Source organism: Tachypleus tridentatus, chromosome 9, assembly GCF_004210375.1.
Source record: "Tachypleus tridentatus isolate NWPU-2018 chromosome 9, ASM421037v1, whole genome shotgun sequence".
Classification (NCBI taxonomy): domain Eukaryota; kingdom Metazoa; phylum Arthropoda; class Merostomata; order Xiphosura; family Limulidae; genus Tachypleus; species Tachypleus tridentatus.
Genome location: NC_134833.1, coordinates 153,529,164 through 153,547,206, shown reverse-complemented (window position 1 = coordinate 153,547,206; position 18,043 = coordinate 153,529,164). Strand labels below are relative to the sequence as shown.

General features: G+C 37.2%; 1 protein-coding gene across 1 annotated transcript in view; it reads right to left on the bottom strand.

Annotated features, from left to right (window-relative positions):
- LOC143226687 (apoptosis-resistant E3 ubiquitin protein ligase 1-like) overlaps positions 1–18,043 on the bottom strand; it is a 115,112-nt gene that overhangs the window by 50,259 nt on the left and 46,810 nt on the right. Inside the window, 2 exon segments of the mRNA XM_076457983.1 lie at positions 1,846–2,066; positions 13,670–13,881. Of these exon segments, the coding sequence (XP_076314098.1) occupies positions 1,846–2,066; positions 13,670–13,881 (433 nt within the window).

The window sequence follows — 18,043 nt, the reverse complement described above, 5'->3', positions numbered from 1 at the left end:
AATAACATTAATTCAAAAACTTGAATCTTCTGATAAAATATCCTCAGATATCTTTGGAAAATTACTATTTAGTAGTTTTTACATTGACAAAAATACTGATAATGCCACTGAATACTTACAGTATGTATGCTCAAGTATATTACAGAAGTCAATAAAGTGAAGAAAATGTAAAAGAAATATGAAAATGTAAAAATAAGTCTTAACACTTTATTTATAACTTTCATTACTTATCATTCTGTGTACAGTGGAACCCCTCAAAGCAGCCACCTTTGGGACTGAGACAAACTGGCCTGATTAGAGGGGTTCCACTGTACATAATTAGGGATTATGTAAACAAAAAAGGGACTGTGATTGAATGACCGCTTTCAAGGGGTGACTGAATCTGAGGGGTGGCTGCTTAGAGGGGTTACACTGTATTTGTAAACCACACACACATATATATATGCATGCACACAGAAAGATAAAATTAGAGCAGATAACATGCAACATCATAGAATTTGCAGTTTCTAAGAAATATGCAGGGTGTTAGGAAAGTCACTGTGGACTTACATATTTATTAACAGACATGTTTCAATATAGAATACAGGAGGTAAATATGAATGACAATTATAAACAATGTTGAAAGTGACCCCGTTAGCATCAATACACGTCTGGATCCTTATTTTGTTTCTAAACACCGCTATCAGTTGCTGGCTTGAAACAGACTGAAGAAAATATGGTTACAAAACTGCACAGTGACTTTCTGAACACCCTGTAGAATCTAGAATAATACCTAATCCAAACATGTAGCAATTCAAAGTTTCAGTAAGAAAAAGTATTACATTACACACTGTTACTACAAACAGAGTTACACAAGACAAGTATTTAAAATATAGCATGAGCAACAACACTGATATACACATGTACAAACAGAAGTGTGAGCAACAACACTGATATACACATGTACAAACAGAAGTGTGAGCAACAACATTGATATACTCAAGTACAAACAGAAGTGTGAGCAACAACACTGATATACACATATACAAACATAAGTGTGAGCAACAACACTGATATCGCACGCAAGTACAAACAAGTGTGAGTGACAACATTAATATACATATGTACAAACAAAAGTGTGAGCAACAACACTAATATACACATGTACAAACAAAAGTGTGAGTTTAACAACACTAATATACACATGTACAAACAAAAGTGTGAGTGACAACACTAATATACACATGTACAAACAAAAGTGTGAGCAACAACACTAATATACACATGTACAAACAAAAGTGTGAACGACAACACTAATATACACATGTACAAACAAAAGTGTGAACGACAACACTAATATACACATGTACAAACAAAAGTGTGAGTGACAACATTAATATACACATGTACAAACAAAAGTGTGAGTGACAACATTAATATACACATGTACAAACTGTAGAGTATTAAGATACTTAAATATCAATTTATTTCTATCTTAACAATTATTTTCAGACAATGTGTCTGAATGTGTCTTATTAAAGGGAAAATATAAAACTTAAATTGTCTTTGAATAGTTTGATAATACTTGAGGTCAAATCATTAGTTAGGAACAGATAAGAAGTGATAGTTTGCTTATCTAGACTTAAGCTGTTTCAAATGTCCAGAAACATTAAGGAATAATAGCTTTGAACTGTTTGACAATTATTTTCTAGTTAGAGTTCTTATTCTATAAGAATAATACCAAAAGGAAGTGGTCAGTGACAAGTGTGTAAATATGTTTCACAATTTAAGAAAGAACAGTAAGTAGACAAAAGGTATCACAAAATATAAAAATAGAACAACAACTGTTTAAAAGCGAAATATTACCTTGATAGTGAAGGTCAAAGTACCTCCCACAACCTCAGGATCTGACCACAAGAATTCAACTTTACAGTTCTGTGGAGCAAGATATTTGCCAGTGACATAAGCCAGGCAGCCCAACTTTCTAGTTGTGGAATGATCAAAGAAAAGGAATGTTTGGGACATGGTTGTTGCCATGCCCACCAGAGTAAGAGCAGTCACAAAGAGAGAGACAAAAAATATTGCACCTGTTATAAAAAAGGAAAAAAAAACAACATGTACAATGTAGTAAAAGTTACATTTTCCTATATTGAAAATATATTTCCAACAGGTACTTATCTCCACTCACAAAATAAATTATTCTAATTTGGTGATGGCCTCTATATGCAAACTTCTTTATGTCACAAGCCTTCCACTTCCTCCTGTCGGAATTGGATGGTTGAATATGTCTCTAAGCAACCCATCATGTATCACCTATTGACCACTGACACTCTCATGTGATGCATGTGAGTCTCTTATACTCTTCTACCAAACTATCACTTCAAAGTTTGGCAGAAGACGTAAGCACCGTATAAGCGTAAGATGAAGCGAGGTAAGTACCTGTCAGAAATACATTTTCAGCACAGGAAAATTATATCTTCCAACATGGTTCTTACCTCACCTCACAAGATTAGCTAAATTCCACACTGAGAAGTACCCTGAAAGCATTGAAGGATACCCCTGACAATGGGAGAAATAAATCTGAAGATCAGAGGAGAACCACAGCATTTCTTATCAAGGTGTACTTCTTCTCCTTTGTGTAGCATGTGATATACAAAGGAGACATTGTGAGAAGTGGAGCAGCTAGAGCACTATCAACCATATTTATTATGTCAGCCACATCCAAAACCACCTTGCAAGGTACTGATACACATATAAAGGAGACATTGTGAGAAGTGGAGCAGCTGGAGCACTATCAACCATATTTCTTATGTCAGCCACATCCACAACCACCTTGCAAGGTACTGATACACATATAAAAGAATGATTATAATCATACCGTCTCCACCACAAACCCAAGAATTGGGATTAAAACTCGCATCAATTTCTAGATATGTTGTGAAGATCTTCACTCATCTCTCAATCTTGGAATTGTCAAGTGGTATGAAAAGGATGTCTATCATAAGGAATCAACTTGTATGAGGACTTATGGTGATTGGTTCACTTGAATCCAAAACCTCAATGCTGGGAACCAACTTCCATGCAAAGCTAAGTTCAGGACTCCCAATCAAAGGGGTGAACTGTAATTGTGATGGTACAGCACCTGTGTGCATGTAATGTGCATCAGGAGGCCATGTGTCCCAGTCAGGCAACAGCTCAACTCCATCACTTGTGTGAAAGAAACTGGAAGGCTACATCATCTCAAAAGATGAAGGCTCAACTCTCATGTTTGTGTAAATAGCTTTAGGAGGCCATGTCAGCCAAAAGATGATGACTCAATCCCAGTGGTTTTGTAAATGTTACAAAGAGCAAGGTAACAGCTCTACTGCTGTAGAGGTCACATTGTATCTACACCAGCAGAACACTGCTGCCATACTCTCAACTAAATGGTTCTAATATGTTTCTTGTGGAATTCCTCCATGGTGAAACATCCCAGTGATTTGGAACCGAAAGTGTTAAGGACTTTCATGCTCAGCTCAACAATTCATTGGAGAGTCTAGATGGATGTCATTACTAGAGACAATATTACAGGTAACCACAAAACCCTATTTTGAAAAGCAGACCATATCAAGCTATTCACTCAAGACATGGTAGATAAGGGTAACAATCTATTTCTGTTTTAACCATGTAGTTCATGGGTGGTGCAGTGACGAATGGACATGTTTATGAAACAGTTATCATGAGGTAGATAACTGTCAAGTGAACTTTTGGAACATCCTGTCTAGACAGTGAGTGTGCAATTCTGTGGATGTAGGTGACAGTCAACATGGCTTACAGTTTAGATTTAAAGAATACCTGGTCAGCACCACTTGCCACTGAGTGGTATCCATGCACAACAGAGTCAGAGAAGTGTCCCTGAAAAAAATGGATATATAAAAGTTACATGTTAAGGTTGCATTAAAGTCTGCAGAACAGTCACAGGTAGTGGATGAAATTCCAACAAAGAGGAAACCATGATATGATGTAGAGAATGAGAGATGAACATACAGAGAATGGTCCACATATCAGAATGAAAAATCTCTTGCATCAGATGACAAAGATGAGAAGCAAGGAAAACAAAAGATGTGAGATTGAATGGAAGGCCAACTGGAAGAACTCTGGGAGGAAGAATGGTATAGTAGAATAAGACATTCAAACCAAATCATGGACCCAATTAGTAAAGGAAGAGGGTAAATTAAAAAAGGAATGATGATTACCATGAGATAAAGAGTCAGAATCATGTATACTGGACAGTAGCAAAATGGGCTCTAAAAGAATAAAGAGACATATAAGCCTATTAGGATCTGGTGAAGGGCAAAAATGAGAAAGAGAAGGGAGATGAGATAAAAGGAGGAACAGCCTTCCTGAGATTGGTGGGAGGATGAAGAAACCAGGCAAGGAAAAACTGGTAGGGGAGAAAGATACATCAAGTGACAATGACAAAGAAATCTGATTCTTGACATTCACATGATAAGAAAAGGAAATGTATAGTACATTAAAATGTAGCACTAAACATGAGGAAGTGGTTCATAAAGTAAGGAAATGATTAACCACATTAATTACCCAACTGGGAAGGGTAGGACACCAGGGAAGAACAAACAATATTGTATTGGAAAAAAACCAAAGGCATGGGATAAAAACTGCCTGAGAAAGTGAGGAGAATAAAGAGTTGAAGGATGTCTGCCAAATGAACTAAGGTAGATCAGTCAGTGGGAAATCCCCTGGAAGTATACCAACTGCAAAAGTGAGGATAATAGAGTTGAAGAATGTCTGCCAAATGAACTGAGGTAGATCAGTCAGTGGGAAATCCCCTGGAAGTATACCAAGTGCAAAAGTGAGGAGAATAAAGAGTTGAAGAATGTCTGCCAAATGAACTGAGGTAGATCAGTCAGTGGAAATCCCTGGAAGTATGCTAAGTACAAAAGTGAGGATAATAGAGTTGAAGAATGTCTGCCAAATGAACTAAGGTAGATCAGTCAGTGGGAAATCCCTGAAGTATACCAAGTGCAAAAGTGAGGATAATAGAGTTGAAGAATGTCTGCCAAATGAACTAAGGTAGATCAGTCAGTGGGAAATCCCTGGAAGTATACCAAGTGCAAAAGTGAGGATAATAGAGTTGAAGAATGTCTGCCAAATGAACTAAGGTAGATCAGTCAGTGGGAAATCCCCTGGAAGTATACCAAGTGCAAAAGTGAGGATAATAGAGTTGAAGAATGTCTGCCAAATGAACTAAGGTAGATCAGTCAGTGGGAAATCTCCTGGAAGTATACCAAGTGCAAAAGTGAGGAGAATAAAGAGTTGAAGGATGTCTGCCAAATGAACTGAGGTAGATCAGTCAGTGGGAAATCCCCTGGAAGTATACCAACTGCAAAAGTGAGGAGAATAAAGAGTTGAAGAATGTCTGCCAAATGAACTAAGGTAGATCAGTCAGTGGGAAATCCCTAGAAGTATACCAAGTGCAAAAGTGAGAAGAATAAAGAGTTGAAGAATGTCTGCCAAATGAACTGAGGTAGATCAGTCAGTGGGAAACCCTGGAAGTATACCAAGTGCAAAAGTGAGGATAATAGAGTTGAAGGATGTCTGCCAAATGAACTGAGGTAGATCAGTCAGTGGAAATCCCTGGAAGTATACCAAGTGCAAAAGTGAGGATAATAGAGTTGAAGAATGTCTGCCAAATGAACTGAGGTAGATCAGTCAGTGGGAAATCCCTGGAAGTATACCAAGTGCAAAGTGAGGAGAATAAAGAGTTGAAGGATGTCTGCCAAATGAACTGAGGTAGATCAGTCAGTGGAAATCCCTGGAAGTATACCAAGTGCAAAAGTGAGGATAATAGAGTTGAAGAATGTCTGCCAAATGAACTGAGGTAGATCAGTCAGTGGAAATCCCTGGAAGTATACCAACTGCAAAAGTGAGGATAATAGAGTTGAAGAATGTCTGCCAAATGAACTGAGGTAGATCAGTCAGTGGAAATCCCTGGAAGTATACCAACTGCAAAAGTGAGGAGAATAAAGAGTTGAAGAATGTCTGCCAAATGAACTGAGGTAGATCAGTCAGTGGAAATCCCTGGAAGTATACCAAGTGCAAAAGTGAGGAGAATAAAGAGTTGAAGGATGTCTGCCAAATGAACTAAGGTAGATCAGTCAGTGGGAAATCCTGAAGTATACCAAGTGCAAAAGTGAGGAGAATAAAGAGTTGAAGAATGTCTGCCAAATGAACTGAGGTAGATCAGTCAGTGGGAAATCCCTGGAAGTATACCAAGTGCAAAAGTGAGGAGAATAAAGAGTTGAAGGATGTCTGCCAAATGAACTGAGGTAGATCAGTCAGTGGGAAATCCCTGGAAGTATACCAAGTGCAAAAGTGAGGAGAATAAAGAGTTGAAGAATGTCTGCCAAATGAACTGAGGTAGATCAGTCAGTGGAAATCCCTGGAAGTATACCAAGTGCAAAAGTGAGGAGAATAAAGAGTTGAAGAATGTCTGCCAAATGAACTGAGGTAGATCAGTCAGTGGGAAATCCCTGGAAGTATACCAACTGCAAAAGTGAGGAGAATAAAGAGTTGAAGGATGTCTGCCAAATGAACTAAGGTAGATCAGTCAGTGGGAAATCCCTGGAAGTATACCAACTGCAAAAGTGAGGAGAATAAAGAGTTGAAGGATGTCTGCCAAATGAACTAAGGTAGATCAGTCAGTGGGAAATCCCTGGAAGTATACCAACTGCAAAAGTGAGGATAATAGAGTTGAAGAATGTCTGCCAAATGAACTGAGGTAGATCAGTCAGTGGAAATCCCCTGGAAGTATACCAACTGCAAAAGTGAGGATAATAGAGTTGAAGAATGTCTGCCAAATGAACTGAGGTAGATCAGTCAGTGGGAAATCCCTGGAAGTATACCAAGTGCAAAAGTGAGGAGAATAAAGAGTTGAAGAATGTCTGCCAAATGAACTGAGGTAGATCAGTCAGTGGGAAATCCCTGGAAGTATACCAAGTGCAAAAGTGAGGAGAATAAAGAGTTGAAGAATGTCTGCCAAATGAACTGAGGTAGATCAGTCAGTGGGAAATCCCTGGAAGTATACCAACTGCAAAAGTGAGGAGAATAAAGAGTTGAAGAATGTCTGCCAAATGAACTAAGGTAGATCAGTCAGTGGGAAATCCCTGGAAGTATACCAACTGCAAAAAGTGAGGAGAATAAAGAGTTGAAGGATGTCTGCCAAATGAACTAAGGTAGATCAGTCAGTGGGAAATCCCCTGGAAGTATACCAACTGCAAAAGTGAGGATAATAGAGTTGAAGAATGTCTGCCAAATGAACTGAGGTAGATCAGTCAGTCGGAAATCCCTGGAAGTATACCAACTGCAAAAGTGAGGATAATAGAGTTGAAGGATGTCTGCCAAATGAACTAAGGTAGATCAGTCAGTGGAAATCCCCTGGAAGTATACCAACTGCAAAAGTGAGGATAATAGAGTTGAAGAATGTCTGCCAAATGAACTAAGGTAGATCAGTCAGTGGGAAACCCTGAAGTATACCAAGTGCAAAAGTGAGGATAATAGAGTTGAAGAATGTCTGCCAAATGAACTGAGGTAGATCAGTCAGTGGGAAATCCCTGAAAGTATACCAAGTGCAAAAGTGAGGAGAATAAAGAGTTGAAGGATGTCTGCCAAATGAACTAAGGTAGATCAGTCAGTGGGAAATCCCTGGAAGTATACCAAGTGCAAAAGTGAGGAGAATAAAGAGTTGAAAATGTCTGCCAAATGAACTGAGGTAGATCAGTCAGTGGGAAATCCCTGAAATATACCAAGTGCAAAAGTGAGGAGAATAAAGAGTTGAAGTATGTCTGCCAAATGAACTAAGGTAGATCAGTCAGTGGAAATCCCCTGGAAGTATACCAAGTGCAAAAGTGAGGAGAATAAAGAGTTGAAGGATGTCTGCCAAATGAACTGAGGTAGATCAGTCAGTGGGAAATCCCTGGAAGTATACCAAGTGCAAAAGTGAGGAGAATAAAGAGTTGAAGAATGTCTGCCAAATGAACTCAGGTAGATCAGTCAGTGGAAATCCCTGGAAGTATACCAAGTGCAAAAGTGAGGATAATAGAGTTGAAGAATGTCTGCCAAATGAACTGAGGTAGATCAGTCAGTGGAAATCCCCTGAAAGTATACCAAGTGCAAAAGTGAGGAGAATAAAGAGTTGAAGGATGTCTGCCAAATGAACTGAGGTAGATCAGTCAGTGGGAAATCCCTGAAAGTATACCAAGTGCAAAAAGTGAGGATAATAGAGTTGAAGGATGTCTGCCAAATGAACTAAGGTAGATCAGTCAGTGGGAAATCCTGGAAGTATACCAAGTGCAAAAGTGAGGAGAATAAAGAGTTGAAGGATGTCTGCCAAATGAACTGAGGTAGATCAGTCAGTGGGAAATCCTGGAAGTATACCAACTGCAAAGTGAGGAGAATAAAGAGTTGAAGGATGTCTGCCAAATGAACTGAGGTAGATCAGTCAGTGGGAAATCCCTGGAAGTATACCAACTGCAAAAGTAAGGAGAATAAAGAGTTGAAGGATGTCTGCCAAATGAACTGAGGTAGATCAGTCAGTGGGAAATCCCTGGAAGTATACCAACTGCAAAAGTGAGGATAATAGAGTTGAAGGATGTCTGCCAAATGAACTGAGGTAGATCAGTCAGTGGAAATCCCTGGAAGTATACCAACTGGAAAAGTGAGGAGAATAAAGAGTTGAAGAATGTCTGCCAAATGAACTAAGGTAGATCAGTCAGTGGGAAATCCCTGGAAGTATACCAACTGGAAAAGTGAGGAGAATAAAGAGTTGAAGAATGTCTGCCAAATGAACTGAGGTAGATCAGTCAGTGGGAAATCCCTGGAAGTATACCAAGTGCAAAAGTGAGGAGAATAAAGAGTTGAAGGATGTCTGCCAAATGAACTAAGGTAGATCAGTCAGTGGGAAATCCCTGGAAGTATACCAACTGCAAAAGTGAGGAGAATAAAGAGTTGAAGAATGTCTGCCAAATGAACTGAGGTAGATCAGTCAGTGGGAAATCCCTGGAAGTATACCAAGTGCAAAAGTGAGGAGAATAAAGAGTTGAAGGATGTCTGCCAAATGAACTAAGGTAGATCAGTCAGTGGGAAATCCCCTGGAAGTATACCAACTGCAAAAGTGAGGAGAATAAAGAGTTGAAGAATGTCTGCCAAATGAACTGAGGTAGATCAGTCAGTGGGAAATCCCCTGGAAGTATACCAAGTGCAAAAGTGAGGAGAATAAAGAGTTGAAGGATGTCTGCCAAATGAACTAAGGTAGATCAGTCAGTGGGAAATCCCTGGAAGTATACCAAGTGCAAAAGTGAGGATAATAGAGTTGAAGAATGTCTGCCAAATGAACTAAGGTAGATCAGTCAGTGGGAAATCCCTGGAAGTATACCAACTGCAAAAAAGTGAGGATAATAGAGTTGAAGAATGTCTGCCAAATGAACTGAGGTAGATCAGTCAGTGGGAAATCCCTGGAAGTATACCAACTGGAAAAGTGAGGATAATAGAGTTGAAGAATGTCTGCCAAATGAACTGAGGTAGATCAGTCAGTGGGAAATCCCTGGAAGTATACCAACTGCAAAAGTGAGGATAATAGAGTTGAAGAATGTCTGCCAAATGAACTGAGGTAGATCAGTCAGTGGGAAATCCCTGGAAGTATACCAACTGCAAAAGTGAGGATAATAGAGTTGAAGAATGTCTGCCAAATGAACTGAGGTAGATCAGTCAGTGGGAAATCCCTAGAAGTATACCAACTGCAAAAGGCTAGCAACGCACGTCAGCTATGCCATCATGTAAAATGGATGGATTGGGGCTAGCTAACAAGGAGGCAGCTTGACTGTGAAAATAGAACATGTCACCAAGGGTCAGACAAAAGGTAAGAGTGAAGACTGAAATGTAGAACCTGTGAGCAGTAAAGAATGGATGGAGGAGCAGATAAGAGGCAAGGGGTAGAGGAGTAGTCAACTTGGTCCTGTGAATTAAAGCTGATTTGGTCAATAGTGAGCAGTCACGATGATTCAACAAGGAGTGAATAAGAGAATAAGTTACCCAAAGAAGTAAGCAGATTGATGAAACACCTAAAGATGCTTGTATGGTCAATTACCAGTGGATAAAGTACAGGCAACCAAAAAATAAATGAGGAAATTTAATGTATAACGTCTGTAGCAAATGCATCCACATGTTGGGACTCCAAATGATGGAAAGGAACCTTGAAAATGAGATCTAATGCACAACAAGTGGAATATAACCAGTTGGGGAATAAAAGACAGTCTATAACCAGATGGAAATCATCCTGCAAAGGACATGTTATAATGCAAATGTGATGTGAGCGGGGCAACAGCAGAAGAGATCCAATGACCAAAACATTTTGCTGAGGAAGACATGCCACTATCATAGAATTGGTAAAAGAAATCATTATCATACAGTATCCCAGACCAAAAGGCTAAAGGGAAACATTCATGAAAAGATGTAGATCCATCAGGAAAGGAAACAGTATGAATTGAATGTCAATGTGTGGATATTGTCCAGCCACCAATGCAGATCGTCTTGTAGGGACAGAAGAAAAATGATACTGACACAGGTTCTACTTATTGTTCATGAAACACCCTATGAATTGATTGTAAACAGGCATGACCATGGGAGACCAATGATGTCATGGAAGATAAAATATCCAAAAGCAACAGAATCATGCTAGCAATAAGAACTGAGCCAAAAGGAAGCAGACTAAAATTCCATTAAACTAATATGTGAAGGAGAAAACAGAGTATGACAGATATTCAAATTGGAAAAGACCTCCAACTGAACAAGATAGTGAGTGGGTCAGAGAAAGGGCTTCTATATGTTGACTAACCAGATAATCCAAGCTGTCAAATAAGAGTCTGAAAGGAGCTAGAAGAATTAAGCTGGGACTATAATGATTAATGACATTTTGAACAAACACGTAAGAGAATGAAATAAGTTTAAAGGAAAGACTGAAATTAATTAACCAATCCAAGAGTGACATATCAACGAGAAGGAGAAGAAAGAGGTCATAGCACCATATGAGGTAAGTGTAAGAGACACCCATAGATGATACTCAGAACCCAGGAAAAAAAACCTGTTTCATGGGAAGAAGGACTTTGAGGTGAACTTGGATACTGATATAAAGAGGTTGAGGTGAGAACAGTTAGTTACCAACTGCTATCTTGAGTTGTTTTGGAGGACAACTAAAGGTGGGAACAAAACCCAGGAAGGATGATGAACAGGTTAAATTCACCAATACTACAGCTCTTACCAAAGTGCTTCTGATAAATGCTGGTCAGTCATAGTAGGTTGAGGAGAAGGGAAGGAAACAGGTAAATAAGAAACCAGTGGCAGTGGATTTTGTTGTTCCTGTTGGGGGGGTGACATGAAAGCTAACAAAGATCCAACAGAGATAAATGGTTACAGTGTTTGTAAGGGTGTAATGTAGATGGACTGTTGACACCAAAACCTGATAATTCTGGGACTGTATCAAAGACAAAGATGTCAAAGGGGAGATTACTGAAAATCTTATGCAAAATTGAGGGTAAACAGACCCAAACCAATATAGAATCATGAACTCTGTTGCCCCAACAACAAAGAAACCATGTATGTAAAACTATGATAGACACATTATGTGGGGCTGCCTCTCTCTCAAATAATTTGGGGCACAGAATATTAATCCCCGATGTAACAGTGAGGCTAAATGATCAGCATGAACCCAAATATAAGAAGTCTTAGTAGGAGCCAAGGAGAAGGCTGGGGAAAGGTGAACTATGTAACATTTGATCTCCCAATGCTTTATATAAAGCAAATAAATCCATCATCGGGTTGTCCACATCTGAGACCTGTAATCCCAAAAGCTGCAATATGATCTTTAGAATTCAAAGTATAGAAAGTTTACTCCAAATATGAGTGCAGAAAAAATGTGACTTGAATGAACTGATGAAAACACTTATCAGAATTGAGTTGAAAATTAACCACTTCTGGAGAGGAAAAAAAACTGAACATGCAGCAATAAAAAACAAAACAACATATCCCAACTAAAACATATCTATACCCTAGGGGTAAGCATCAGATCATAAAGACAAGAAGCAAGAAAGGTGTGGGGAGCACAATGCTTTTGGTATGCATAAAGAAAAATTGCATATAGAGGGCAGCACAGAACAAAAATAGCTAATCTCATGAGAGGAGGCAAGTACAATAGAGGAGAAAATACTTTATTTCAGAGGAATTCTTTAATAAATGAATTTATAAACATGAAAACAAAATTGTTGAGTCAAGTTGAATATATATATTTTGTTTAGGTTTTATGATTTAATTTTATCAAATTTAGCATTACATCACAAATGACTTAAAATGCGAAAAGCCTTATACTGTCAGTGAAACCCTAAAATAACACAGATAGTGTTCACCCTAGACATTGTACTCAACCAAATCAACAAACACTAAACAGTTTATGTCATTCATAGGAAGAAAGTTACTAACCCAAACAAATATTATGAAAATATATTATAGTTTTAACTTTCAGTTAACTTGGTTCAGAAAGTAATGAAACGAGGTGCAAATGGAGCAACCCTGTAAGGTTTGGATAACTGCTTATCGAAAGACCAGCAATTCTGAACTAAGTAAAGATATACAATATGAAGAGCTTTCATATATTAACAACAACATAGCAACAGAAAATTTGTAGAAACAAATACATTTAAGAAAACTGAATCACTATGAATTACCAAACAAAATCAACAATCAGTCACTAAGTAAGGAAATTAGGCAACAAGATCAGCAACCAGTCACTTAGTAATGAAACTAGGCAACAAGGTCAACAGTCAGTCACTAAGTAATGAAACTAAAAAAGACTGATAGTCAGTCACTAAGTATTGAAACTAGGCAACAAGATCAACATTCAGTCACTAAGTAATGAAATTAGGTTACAAGATTAACAGTCAGTCACTAAGTAATGAAACTAGACAAAAAGACTGATAGTCAGTCACTAAGTATTGAAACTAGGCAACAAGATCAACAGTCAGTCACTAAGTGATGAAACTAGGTTACAAGATCAACAGTCAGTCACTAAGTAATGAAACTGGGCTACAAGAACAACAGCCAGTCACTAAGTAATGAAACTAGACAAAAAGATCAACAGTCAGTCACTATGTGTTGAAACTAGGCTACAAGACCAATAGCCAGTCACTAGGTAATGAAAGCAGGCACATGACCTCACATTGTGGTACTCGTTGAAATATAATACCACAAGTTTGGACATCTTGAGATAGAAAATACATTAATATAAATGAGAACACCCTTTTACAATTGAGTTAATAAGCACATTTGTACTTATGTTTATCCATCTAACAACAACAATGGCTAACAAAGTGAAATATAATAGGAAGACAACAGAACAAATTAGAACTTACAAAAGCAAACTACAACTTGATAATATTATTAGGATGTAACAGATGATTTAAGAGAATATATAGTATGCAAAATGTAAAACATAAAAGTTTTAAAATTGTCTTTTCAACCATCTTTAATCTTCTATTCATAGAAATAACAGATGTTTTTATCTATTGGCAATTATACATAATGTGTGAAATAACAGATGTTTTTTATCTATTGGTAATTATACATAATGTTACAAGTTTTTTACCAAAGCCCCATGGTGTTTTTTCTCCAATAATAACTGAATTCCAGGTTGTTTCAGTCACTTTGGTCAGGTCATTCTTAGAAGAAGGTAGGGTTGATACTGCTGCCTGCCACAGCCCCCAGTCGGATACCCCAAGGGTCTTGGACAATTGTGTGTCGGAAAGATGCTTTTCTTTACAGATGTCTTGAAGACTATTTATTCCAAACTTTGTTAAACTAGATGAAATGAGAACATTTCATATATCAACTATAAAAAAACAGCTTAAAACAATATCTGCTCTTACTAAATATTTATAATGCTACTGTTTTTTTGGTTAGAGGGAGTTTTGATACCACATAAAGGAGTTAATGCGGCTTAAAGTTCAGAAAATAATTTTAATACCAGTATAGAATGTTAATTATGTTAAATTATAACCAGTTAATGAATGTATTACAGTGGTGGATTAATTACTGAGCCAGTCAGTTTGTATGTTTGCTTAGTAAGCCAGGATGAAAGTTATTGAATATTCCAAATAATTTTGTATCCTGAAGCAGAAATTATATTTCCTTATAAATCTTCTAAACTTATATAATTATGTTTCTGTAGGATGTGATTACTTTTTTTAATTTTGAACTGTAATCCTGATAAAATATGGTAGCCTGCAGATTGGCATGTTTTAAAATGTGTTTAGTGCACAACACACGACACACAAGTTCATTCCTCTTCACCAATTAACACTGAGAGTTTTGTGTTACAAAAAATGTTCAGTTTTGGTTGAGATGAAACTGGTAAATACCTGCATATACTAGAGACTTTTAACAAAATTATAAAGTGTGTGCACTACAGAAGGGAATAGTATTCCAGAATCCAAGCGTGCAAACGTATCATAAGTTCTTGTTATCATTGCTTGCCACTGTTGGATAACTAGGAAGAAAAATAGCGGAACTCCTGCCATTTATCTGTTAGGCTTCAAGTCGAACTTGTGTAACATGTATTTTGTGAACTGTAAAAAACCTACCCAGTTAACATGCTGGGATATGCTAACAACAATCTGTCAAAATATAACTGTCAAAAGTTTTGTGAGTTTGGGGATTGTTTTACTCGAGTGTAAGGTTATTTTATTATCCTATACTGCAATACATTCACAGTATCGCTCAATTCTAGTAACTCTCCCTTGCTATATATACACACACGGCATTATTTACAAACATGTATACACAAACTACAGATCATTATAAGTTCAGCATTAGTTTGTTCATTTAGTAATGTGGTTAATTAGTTGGCAATGGTGTTCACCCACATCAAAACACACCACTTGTAACACAAAGACCAACCAGCTGTTACAATTACTCTGCACAGAATAAATGGAAATATCGGTTTTTCTTAATAGTGAGAGAATAAAATACACTATGCACTATATGCTGGTATTCATAATACTTGTATTTCAAGCAGGGTGGCAATGTGTTATCTTGGGGTAAGACTGAAATCATCTCACAATGTTTTACTTTGTACAGCAGCAGTACTGAAAGATCTGTATGCATCTGAAAGGGCTTTCTTCCTGCACCTGTTAATATATATTGTTTAAATTTTTTGAGAAATGCTTCATGCATAATGGAAGTCAGAATTATGAGAGCTTGAGAAAATAAAATCAAGCTTTGTACAATGTTTTATCACAGTGAGTAAGTCGGCTTTCGCTTTAACACTCCGGATATACAGGCCACAGTAATGAATTATTTGCAGAAACAGAGAGAGAGAGGAAGTAATTTTTTTACAGTGCTCCAAGAATGAAACTGGCCAACAGATGTACCAAAGTATCAGAATGTGCGACTCCTGGAGTTGTATCATTGTATTTTAATCACCCTGAAAATCCTTGGAAGCTGATGGAATTCCAACACCACCAAGTAAATTCTTTAGCCATGATGGAAAAACCTCTGTAATGATCCTGGATTCACACCTCACATCTTTAAAAGGCATTAAATGTCCAAATGTGGGAGTTATGCACCTAAAGCAAATACATTTCTGAAGTTCTGTGGTTGTGAATTTACACTTGCACCATATGTATCATGGAACATGGATGAAGAGCAGCCAACCTAAGAGTCAATACCACACATATACAAGTGGATGGTCAGCTACTCAAATTTCCAGTTTGGCTTCACACATCTTGTTTCTAATATTAACTGAAAACTGACCAAACCAATGGTTTTATTGGTGGTTATTTTTCCAGTTACTTCTATCAAGGGATATTCTAACTTACAGACAACCTTAACATCACATTTGCTTGTACTTTGAAAAGGTTCATACATCTAGCCAAACCACTGAATTTTATAAGGTTTTAAAAGAGTGTGGATGAAGCTACTAGATAAGTAGAAGCAGAGGTACTGAAAAATGAGTCAGACCATCACAAAAATTGTTTATCCATATCTTCTAATAGGGAAGAATTGTGTTGAGGCCATTGATGATGGCTACAAGGAATTTTCAAATATGACCGCTGGGTTTATAACCATGAGGATGTGTCCTTAACACTCTCAAAATATGTTATGTTCACAAGCAAACGTCAAAATAATAGGGCTTACCCAACCACTCTATTACCTGCCATGTCAGAAGCTGTGATTAACCTTTTCAAAGAGATGCAGTATGGCACTAGTACCAGTAGTGATAAACCTGTGTAACACTGATGATCAAAAGTAAATGTCAAACCAGGAAACAGCATTTCATGGAGGATATTGCAATAAATAGTTCAAGGTGAAGCAAGGGTTCTGGTTCCAGTAAAAGTAAAACATCATCTGGTACAGGTGATGGCACTGTCTGTGTGGGTACAAGTGTCATAATCAAAAGCAACACTTTCACTATTCACTCAAAATCCACCCATAAGCAAAACAATGATATAGATATACAATCACAGGATGATGGAGATGCATTTGTGGGTGATGAATACAAGTCAGAAGAAACCATTCTGAAGAGTAGAGATGAAGGAAAATGTTGGTTCTGAAGACATTTGGGCACAAATATTGTTGATGGTACCTATATTACTGTAAACTGTGCCAACATGAATATTCATAAACTACACGCTGACCAACACCTTACAAACTACATGCTGGCCAACACCTTACAAACTACATGCTGGCCAACACCTTACAAACTACATGCTAGCCAACACCTTCAAAGTATATACTGACAAACAACTTACAAACTACATACTGACAAACAACTTACAAACTACATATTGACCGACACTTTACAAACTATATGCTGACAAACAACTTACAAACTACATACTGACCGACACTTTACAAACTATATGCTGACAAACAACTTATAAACTTCATGCTGACATACAACTTACAAACTACATATTATCCAAAATGATACAAACTATGATAAATCATACAAATTACGTTGACAAACATTTTATAAACTAAATGCTGCCCAACATCTCACAAACTAACACTGTCCAGCATCTTATAAAACATAAGCCACCCCACTAGTTTCCATTAAGAATTGTAGATGTCACCTAAGAAAGAATACAAATAAGAGATTTGTACCACCAGACATCCCAGACGTAAATTCTGTACCATGGTACAACACTACCCACATGAAAGCAAAATGCATTTCCAGTACAAAAGCTGTGTGTAAAACATGAGCTCCATTCACTGAAACTTGAATCGACACCACGAATACAGACAGTATGACAGAATGATGTACAACAAGCTACAGTACTAGTAGCATACCCCAAGCCTTTATGTTTGTACAGTATGTGTATACACTTTAAAATGTGAATGTTTTCAACCACAAACTTGCTTTGATGATACTACCATATTTAACAACTTACACAAAAGAAAGCCTTACATCATGGATAGTCTGTATGCATAACAAACATCTTAATGTGAATATTTATTTTAAACTCATGTAGGTAACATTAAGCAACCTGTTTTTTTGGTGACTGTGAATACATACATTCCCAATAAGTCCAAAAGTGTGTGATATTTCCCCATTTACATTCCAGTGTTGGGTTGATCATTCACTTAGTACATTGGTTAGCTCTTTCGTTATTTCAGATGTCCTAATATTGAGTTCGTAATTCAACACAGTAGTAAAATTCGAAAACATTGCTGTACATGTGACAGAAAATTAGCAAGTGAAATTGTTGTGTTCTGTAGTACAGTTAAATTAGGCCTATTATCAAACACTTGTTAACTATTAAAGCCTAACTTGTAGTTAAAAAAATAACACGCTTTTATTATTGTTAAGTGGTCTGAGACTTTTCAGTTTTCTTTCAAAAGAATAAATTTAAAGGAATTTAAAGATCAGAAATCTTTAAAACAATCTGTAGTTACAATCTAAGAAATAAGAAAATCTGAACTGACAAATATTCACCTGTCGGTCTCATCATATTCCAGT